We start from the raw sequence: 9,917 nt of genomic DNA, 5'->3' as shown, positions 1-9,917 counted from the left end.
CCCACTCTCTCTCAATACTTTGACAGATCCATTTCATTTATGCTGGTATTCCCTCCACCAGTGCAGATTGCTATCCCTACATATTTCATGACTTTTCATAACTAAAACATTCATGGCCTAGTGAGCAATCTTCTCTTCTGCCCAGAGCTAAATCGGTCCTTGGATGACAAAAGAGCTGCCTGTCATCTGGCAGTTAATTAAAAGCTCTCCCCTGTGATAAAATCAACCAGAGCTTGTACCTTGCAGACTCAGTTGCCCCCGAATCCTGAGGAGGACTTTAGGGCAACCCAATAGTCACATGTATCATCCTTCACAGGATTTTGCAATTAATCCCAGAGGAAGAATAGATTCCTTTACCTTTTCTATCTCTTCATGCAACCAAAGAGGAGTCTGCAAAACCACCTGGAACCTACTTTGATTTGGGCATCCGGGCAGCTAGGGATGAGTGCTTCCCATATTTTAGTGGTGGTTACCTTCAGAAAGTCCTTCCATGTAGTTCAGTGAAAACTGCCTGTTCTCTTTAAGTGGGCTTCCTCTCTTTCACTGAAGCCTAACTTTAGAGTAAAAAGGTATCTCCAGAGGTCAACTAGTTCAACCCCCTCATTTAACAAATGAAGAAACTGAGGCCCAGGGAGATTCAGCCATGTGCCCAAGACCACATAGGTAGTATGAAAATCGCAGAGCCTAGGATATCTAACTCCAGAATCCATACTGTTTCCACTATACTACACTTGTTTGTTTGTTTATTTGTTTGTTTGTTTTTTTTGGTGAGGCAATTGAGGTTAAGTGACTTGCCCAGGGTCACACAGCTAGTAAGTGTTAAGTGTCTGAGGTCACTCCTGAATCCAGGGCTGGTGCTCTATCCACTGTACCACCTAGCTGCCCCCACTGTACTACACTTTAGAGAAGATTAAGTCTACCCCATGTCTATCCAATTTCTACCCCATGTTGGGCCCTTAAGGAGCAGGGAAATGATTATTATAAATTGATCGGGGGCTTGTTAAAAGAAAAAAAAAGACAAATGGATCAGGTGATCCCACTCTATCTTTTTCAAAACCTCATCTTTTTGGTTTTCTCTTTTCAAGTGATGTGACACTCTTAGAAAAGCTATTTTGTTTTCTTATCTGGGAATAAGGGTGAGGGGAGGGAGAAGGGATTATGAGCACCTGGGAAAGACCTAAAGAGATGCATGTAAAGTATAGAGCCTCAAGGGAACACAGGGATCCTCAAGTTCAATTTCCTCCTTTTACAGAAGAGGAAACTGCCAGAGAGGGAAAGGGATTTGGTCAGAATTGCCCCATAGATAGCGACAAGAAGGGATAGGATTAGAATGAGGTCCTCTAATGCCCAATCCAACCCTCTGTCCATGATATTAGACTGGTCTGCCTCTAGCCTGCTGAGCTTTGTATACAGGGAGATTCAGCTGAGTGTTGGAACCCAGCTGCCTAGGTTATGGATTCTGCCAGCCCCCCTTCCCCCCCCCTTCCCCCCCCCCAACTACCGCTTGCCTGAAGACACAGAAGCTGCTTTGGGAAAAAAAAAAAAAAAAGATGAAATTCTCTGTCTTCACTGCAAGAGCCGATGAGTCCTTGTATTTGCCTCACTGCTCAGGTTGAAGTTTGAGGATTCCTGACCCAGAGACCTAGTTGGCAGTTCTGACTGAGGCTCTGTGTGCTTAGGGTAACACGTTTAGTTCCATAAAACATAATATATGAAGGGATCATATTTAACAAGCAGAAAAGGACCAGAATGGACAGTGGAGCAGTGAGGCTGAGTTTCCATGGAAACCTCTTGTTCGGAATTTCCTGACTCCTACGAGATTACATTTTCAACCTTAATGCGGTATTAACATAAGCTTTGGCACTTAATGTCTCTGTTTATTTTCCTCCCTCTCTCTCTCCCTCACTCTCTTAAAGGCAAAAGGAAAGCAAGGGAGATGAGAGGCAGAGAAAGAAAGAAGGAAGACAGTCAGGCAGAGAGAAAAGCTTCCTCCGAGACAGCCTCTCTACATGATTGACTATGCAGTCAATCCTCTGCTCACATCTTGTCTTTCACGCCGAGATCTCAAAGCCCTCACAGGCTGACATGAGGGGTCACTGGTTCAGGTGCCCCCACCGCTTTCCTTCTCCCGACTCTATCACCTGCTTTGGCCCTTCTTTCAATTTTTCCATTGTTCTACTCCAGCAGCTGCCCAGGAAGGGGAGGCTCCAGATGGAGGTGACTGACTGCTACTCCCCCTGAAAAAAAAGCAAATTGAAGAATAGCTTAGGAGAGAAAATATTTGTGACTTTAGAGTGAAGGGTTTAAACTTGAGATGCTCGGAGGGTTTTTTTTTTTGGGGGGGGACTAGATTTTTTCCTCTTTAACTATTGTTTCTCCTTCCCCTCCCAGTGAAATTCAAGATAGATGAATTTATTGAGGCAGGGCGTTTGCAGAAGACAAACACTGGGGCTATTTTCCTCTCTCTGAAGAGGAAAATAGCTGCATTTTGCTTTTAGCCTGACAGTTCTTCAGAGGGGACTGGGAGAGGCTAAAGAAGGCCATGCTCTTATTTGATCATCTGACATTTGGCCAGGACACGAGGAAATTTTGCAATGTATTCTTGAAACTGGATCCCAGAATGTCCTTGAGGAGTTGGTCCTGATTGGCACCTGTGGGAATAGGGTGCCCCAGTAGGGAATAGGGTCACACCATTCAGTAGCCACTGGAGACTAGAACTGAGTCCTTTCCAGAGTTCATAGGTAAAAATGGTGTTTTGTGGGGGTGAGCATACAGATAGGATGTGACCACTATCCTCCAACTCATTCCTTCCCCCAAACTGTTCAAGTGAGGCTCTTTGAAGCTTTGTCTTCATTTCTTCATCTCTAAATTAGTGTCTCCTCTTCAATGGAGAGAAACTATTGTGTATAAAAGATCAAGATCCTTTTTTTTCACCTTACTCTCTCTCAAGAACTTAAGGATATAGCAAATGCCACACTGGGTCACAGACCCTCGAAACCAGAATGAAACCATCTTTAATCCCAATGCACACCTTGTGTCTTCTTCCCATAACAGAACTCAGGAGAATTCTGAAAAACACCTGTTTCAGATAAGAGCTATGGGACCAAACCTGATTAACAGATGACTTAGCACTGCTCTTTAATGTTGGCATCATATGTACTATTAGGGGTTGGAGGAAAGAACTAGGACCCAATCTCTCCCTATCCCTGTATACATTTTCTCCCCAGACCAAGACTTAGTGGACAGATGGGACTCACGGGTTCTTCATCTGCCCTAACACACACCTACTCTATCTCCTATAAACAATGAATGAAGCTTCTGTTTACTCATTCATGTTATTACCCACTCTTTCCAACCTCCTACAATCACTATTCTGCCACTCTATGCTTTAAACACACTAATTCCCCATCACTCCAAAATGACTCTCACTCCTTCTAATGTTTTCTCTCTTTCCATGCTCACATAGTAACTCTCAGTCCTCTCTTCTTCCTTACCACATGCATCCCAGTTTATAATCATCAATGGTCTGTCCAGTTTAAACCTGAGGCTCTTTCTTGATGCCCTTAAAAGGCTTGGAAACTTGTGGGCAGCTGCAAGTCCCTACAGCCTTGGACATACAGATGCTTTTTCTTCTCCATTTATGCCCACAGCATACTGAAAGTCACACAAAGGAATAGCAATGGATATATTAATGGAGAATATAGCATCTCTGCCTCATGCACTTAAATATTTTATTGATTTTTTTTATGAATACACCTCTCCTCCTATCCACTGAGTCTTCCATTATAACCAACAAGAAAAATCAAAGCAAAACTATTCAGCAGAATCAACACATCAACCACATCAAACACTGTGTGCAACATTTTACATGCATCCCAGTCCCTCACTCAATTCTCCAATGAAAGAAGCAAGGTGTATTCCCTAATTTCTTTCCTGGACCCAAGGTTTGTTATGATAATTAAATAGCATTAAAATTTATTTTATTGTCTTTTTCCATATGTATTTGTATATTGTTTTTCTTGTTGTGCTTATATCACTCTTCATCAGTTCATACAAGCCTTCTCATGCTTCTCTGAATTCCTCATATTTGTATTTTATTCTTCACAATAATCACATTCCCAATGAAATTGGGTTAACCATTCCTCATTTGGGCAGCACAATTTAAAATTCTTTGTTACTGCAAAAAGAAAAGTTATTAATAATTTGCTATATTTTGTATCTTTATTTCTTTCTTTGACCTCCTTGGGGTAAATGCCTAGCAGTGAGATTTGGGAGACTAAAAGCAGGTATATAAAGGATTTTAATAACTTTCTTTTACATGATTTCAAATTGTTCACCAAAATGGCTAAGTCCATTCACAGTTCACCCAACAGTATAGTCATGTATGCCAATCTGATAAATATTAGGTAAGTTTTCAGAGCTGAATTGTTTTTCAATCCTCTTATTTGAGTCTCTCTTTTTAAAAAGATAAATGGTACTACAAATAGCCAAAGAATGTGAATAAATAGTTCTCAAAAGAACTATGAACTCAGCAACCATTTGGAGGACTGTTTCAAAGACAAATGAAAATCAATACAATTCTAAAGTTTCCCCTTCCAAACTGTTCAAGATGACAAAAATTGGAAGTTGTAAATGATGAAAGTTCCATAGAAAGGCAGGTATACTAATCACAATGTGGAAAGTAAATTATATTAGTACTCTAAAGAAATGCTAGCATTTTCTTATGGATTTATTTTATATCCTGCTACTTTACTAAAGCTACAAATTGACTCATTGCTGATTCTCTGGGGTTTTCTAAGTAAACTATTCTGTCATTTGCAAATTGGGATCATTTCATCTTTTTTTTAAAACTAATATTTATGCTTTCCCCCCTATTATTAGTGCTACCATTCCCAGAACTATATCAAATAATAGTGGGAAGGAGCATCTTTGTTTTATCACTCTCTATATTGAGTTAGCTAATCATTCTCCACTATAAATAATCTTAGTTTTTGCTTATAAGGATGCACATTTTTATTGTAGTAAAAAATGGCCTTTAAGTGCCTGTGCTTTTAGGGAGTTTTAGCATAAATCAATGCTTTATTATTTTGTTCAAAGCTATCATTGGCATCTATTGATATAACCATTTAGTTTTGGTTGTTTTTGTTTTTAATATGATAAATTATTCTAATTATATTTCTAATGTAGAATTATTCTTGTATCCCTAGTAGAAATACAATTTGGCCTCAAACACTTATTAGCTGTGTAATCCTAGGCAAGTCACTTAACCCTGTTTGCTACAGTTTCCTCAACTGTAAAATGAGCTGGAGAAGGAAGTGACAAACCTCTTCAGTAGCTTTGCCAAGAAAACCCCAAATGAAGTCATGAACAGTGGGACACAACTAAAATGACTAAACAACATTATGTTCTAATCACCGTGCTAAATTCTGGTAATAGGGAAAGAGGTGATAGATAGTCCCTGCTCTCAAGGAGCTCACAATCTAATGGGGAAGACAACAAGCAATCAAGTAAGTATAATCTATATACCCTGTAAATAGGAAATAACAAAGGGAAGGCACTAGATTTAAGAAGGGTTGGGAAAGGCTTCCTGTAGAAGGTGGGATTTTAGTTGGGAATGGAATCTGGGGAAGTAAAGAGGTGAAGTGGAGGGAGAGTGTTCCAGGCATGGGGGATGGCCAGAGAAAATGCCTGGAGCTGAGAAGTGGACTGTCTTGTTTGTGGAATAGTCAGGGGGTCAGTGGTGCTGGGTCAAAGAGTACTTCATGGGGAGTAAGGTAATGGAAAGGTAGGAGGATGGGCTAGATTATGAAAGGCTTTGGAAGCCAGAGGATTTTGTATTTGATCTTGAAGGTCATAATAGGGAGCTAATAGGGTTTATTAAATAGGGGACTGGGGTGGGGGAAGGGGTATAACATGATCAGACCTGAGCTTTAGGAAAATTACTTTGGAGGCTGAATGAAGTATGGATTGGAGTGGGGAGACTTTAGGCAGGACAACCTACCAGTAGCTATTGCAATAGTCCCAGCATGAAGTGATAAGGGCATGTGTCATGGGGATATCAGTATCAGAGTAGAGAATGGAGCATATTCAAGAAATGTTTAATCATTGAAATCTACAGGACTTGACAACAGATTAGAAATGGAGAGGAGTGAAAGATAGTGAGGAGTTGAGGATGCCATCTAGGTATCCAGTTTGGGTGACTGGGAAGATGGTGGTGCCTTGACATTGATAATGGGGTAGGGAGAAAGGTTTACAGAGAAAGGTAATAAACTCATTTTTTTTTCTTTTTGCAGGGCAATGAGGGTCAAGTGACTTGCCCAGGGTCACACAGCTAGTAAATGTCAAGTGTTTGAGGTCAGATTTGAACTCAGGTCCTCCTGAATCCAGGGCCGGTGCTTTATCCACTATGTCACATAGCTTCCCCCTATGAGTTCAGTTTTTGACATGTTGAGTTTACAATGTCTTTGACCATCCAGCTCAATATGTCTGAAAGGTGGTTAGAGATGCGAAACTGGAGATCAGTAGAGAGGTTAGGACAGGGGAAGTAGATTTGAGAACCATCAATATAAGGATGCTAAATTAAATCCATGAAAACTGATGAGATCACTAAGTGAAATAGTGTAACAAGAGAAGAGAAGATTCAGGACAGAACCCTATGGAATGCCTATGGTTAGAGGACATGATCCAGATGAAGATCCAGACTAAGAAAGAGAAGTTTGATAAGTAAGATGAAAGCCAGGAGACAGTGATGTTCTGAAAACCTAGAGAGAAGAGAAAACAAGGAAAAGAAAGTGATCAATAGTGCCAAAGCCTGCAGAGGGGTTAAGGATGAGGATTGAGGAAAGGCCAATGGATTTGGCAATTAAGAGATCGTTGCTGCCTTTCCCTCTCCTGCTGCTTGAGGAGCCGGCCGCCACCATGAATGACACTGTAACCATCAGAACCAGGAAGTTCATGACAAACAGACTTCTTCAGCGTAAACAGATGGTTATAGATGTCCTTCATCCCGGAAAGGCCACAGTGCCCAAGACTGAAATTCGAGAAAAACTGGCCAAGATGTACAAGACAACTCCAGATGTCATTTTTGTCTTTGGATTCAGAACCCATTTTGGTGGTGGCAAAACAACAGGCTTTGGCATGATTTATGATTCCCTTGATTATGCAAAGAAAAATGAACCAAAGCACAGACTTGCAAGGCATGACCTGTATGAGAAGAAAAAGACGTCAAGAAAGCAGCGAAAGGAACGCAAGAACAGAATGAAGAAAGTCAGGGGTACTGCAAAGGCAAATGTTGGTGCTGGCAAAAAGAAGGAATAAAAGGCACTATGGAGGATGTTTATCCATGAAGATGTTTTTTCATCAGAGCATAAATAAACAATGTAAAAACTTCAAAAAAAAAAAAGAGATCGTTGCTAACTTTGAAGAGAGCAGTTTTAGTGGAATGATGAAATTGGAAACTGGAATTGAATGGGTTAAGAAGAGGATGAGAAGTAAGTGGAAGTGTCTATTTTAGTCAGCTTTCTCAAGGAGTTTAGCTACAAAGGGCAGAAGAGATATAGAATGATACTGGGGATGGAAGGATCAAGTGAGAGTGTTTTGAAGATGGGGGAGACATGAACATGTTTGTAGGCAGTAGAGAAGGAGCCAGTAGACAGTGAGAGATTTAAAAGTGATCATTCAGAGATGATAGAGGAAGCAATCTGTTGGAGGAGATGAAATGGAATGGGATCATTTGAGCAGGTAAAAGGGTTTGCCTTGGTAAGGAATAAGATCATCTCATCACGTGATGTAGGAGTGAAGGAGGAGATAGATAATGGCAAAAGTCATCTGAACTGGAGAAGAGGGGAGTAGAGGGAGCTTGGAGTAAATGGCCTCAATGTTTTTCTTTAAAATATGAGGTGAAGTTCTCAGCTAAGAGAGTGGAGAGGAGGGAGATCCATGGAAGATTTGAGGAGGGATGAAAGTGCTTGTACGAGCTGCTGTGGATAGTGAGGTGATGAATTGATAATGGAGGTATAGTATGATTGCCTAGCAGTATATGCCTAGTTGAGTTGTTTAACATAAATATGTAGTAGACCTAGTCAGAACAGTTGTGTGATTTTTTTTCCACTTTAACTCAGTAGCAATCACGTTAGACTCAAGGCAGTAGATTGTGGTAGTCATCCAAAGCTGAGGCTTGACTGGACACAATCAGTGATATGAGAAGGGAGGCAGGGACTCAAGAGGACAGTGTAGAGTTCGATGGATTCACCAGGGAGTCAAGATGGGGAAAAGAGAGAGTGGCTAATGCAGGAGAGATGGCTTGGGTGAGAGATTAAAGGGTCAAAGGATTGGAGGTCTCTTGGATGAAGAATAGGGTTTGGTGAGGAAAGACAAAAGGAGAGGTGGAAAGACAATAAATTATGGTCAGCCCAGGGAACTTCAGATTTTTTCTTTTTTTTGGGGGGGGGGCAATGAGGGTTAAGTGACTTGCCCAGGCTCACACAGCTAGTAAGTGTCAAGTGTCTGAGGCTGGATTTGACCCCAGGTCCTTCTGAATCCAGGGCCGGTGCTTTATCTACTGCACCACCTAGCTGCCCCAAATTTCAGAATTCTTGATAGAATTCACTTATAAATCTGTCTAGACCATCATCCTCCCTCTACTTTTTCATACATCCTTTGGTTATTGTCACATGGCTTGGTCAATTTCAATGTATGAGGTTAGGTTGTTCAAGATTTTTATTTATTTTGTTAATTTTATAATTTAAAAATAATTCTCCCTTTAAACACTTGGTTTTGCTATCATATTATTATGTATAGTAAATCATGATAATTCTTTAAATTTTCCATTTGTTAATTCACCACTTTTTAGTTTTGTAATTTGATTTTACTTACTCTGGTTTTGGTGATGCTAGATACAGGCTTATCATTTTCACCAGTCTTTTAAAAGATTCAGTTTTTAGTTTTGCTTAGGCATTGTATGGCTCTTTGCTTTGCTATTTTCTCTCTATTTTTCAAGATTTCTTCTTCAGTGTTTCTTCTGGGTTTGTCAATTTGTTGACTTTTCAATTTTTATACTATGCATTCAGGTCATCAATCCTCTTTTTCCATTTTGTTGAAGTGTGTTTTCAAATATGTAATTTCCTCCCCAAGGACTTAACTTTAGTTTGATTCCCTAGATTTGGGTATTTGGTCTTATCATCATTATTATCAAACAACAGTTGTTATTTTCTTCTATGATTTGTTATTTGATCCACTCATTATTCAGGATGTCCTTATTATGTGACAGTGGCCTTCAAAGTCAAATCTTGGAATACCAGGCTATGAAGTTGCTTGTGCCTGTGCCATTGAGGAACCTGAGTGGGTAGCATGGATCGGAACTTGAAGAATACGTAAGTTCTTCTATGGGATTTCCTGTGGGATTTTTTGTTCTTTAAACCTTTCTATAGTGCTTCTGTCTTCTTACCTTTTGGCTTCAGCTTTGGTTTTTGCTCTACCTGATGACAAGGAGTATAGGAAATTATGCAATCATACTAATAGGGTCCAGTACAGATTTATATTACCCAAACTTAACAGGTACCTTTCTAAACCAAGGTAATTCTTTAGCTCTTCTAATCTCTGCATGAGCTATCCAGTCCTTCTCTTTTTCCCTCAAGATTCCCACAGCATTCCCTCTCCCCACCCTCTCAGCTTAGGTCCTCACCACATACTTAACCAAAAATAATTAAGGTCATTCCCCAAGAGTTCCCTCTTTTCCCCTTCTCATCTGGCAGTCTCTTGATGCCAACCCCTTCTACTAATCTTATACTCCTTTAATCCAGTTTCAGATGAAGTGGTGACCTTTTTCATGACCAAGGCTAGCTCTTCTGTGTAACCCAGATCCCATTCCTTTCCATCTCCTTCAGCAGATTATTATTATTATTATTATTACTCTTACT

General features: G+C 40.2%; 1 protein-coding gene across 1 annotated transcript; it reads left to right on the top strand.

Moving 5' to 3' along the window:
* Positions 1 to 6,892: 6,892 nt before the first annotated feature.
* LOC122742396 (40S ribosomal protein S24-like) lies at positions 6,893 to 7,402 on the top strand. Its single transcript, XM_043986626.1, has one exon. It carries the CDS (start codon positions 6,919 to 6,921, stop codon positions 7,315 to 7,317), a length of 399 nt encoding a protein of 132 aa, XP_043842561.1. The 5' UTR covers positions 6,893 to 6,918; the 3' UTR covers positions 7,318 to 7,402.
* The last annotated feature ends 2,515 nt before the right edge of the window (positions 7,403 to 9,917 follow it).

The sequence above is a fragment of the Dromiciops gliroides genome, chromosome 2 (assembly GCF_019393635.1).
Source record: "Dromiciops gliroides isolate mDroGli1 chromosome 2, mDroGli1.pri, whole genome shotgun sequence".
NCBI lineage: Eukaryota > Metazoa > Chordata > Mammalia > Microbiotheria > Microbiotheriidae > Dromiciops > Dromiciops gliroides.
Note: the sequence above shows the minus strand (reverse complement) of the source record. Positions and strands in the feature narration are given on the sequence as shown.

Bases quoted from the DNA above. Each gene is read 5' to 3' on its own strand.
- LOC122742396 (XM_043986626.1), top strand. From the start codon at position 6,919: ATGAATGACACTGTAACCATCAGAACCAGGAAGTTCATGACAAACAGA.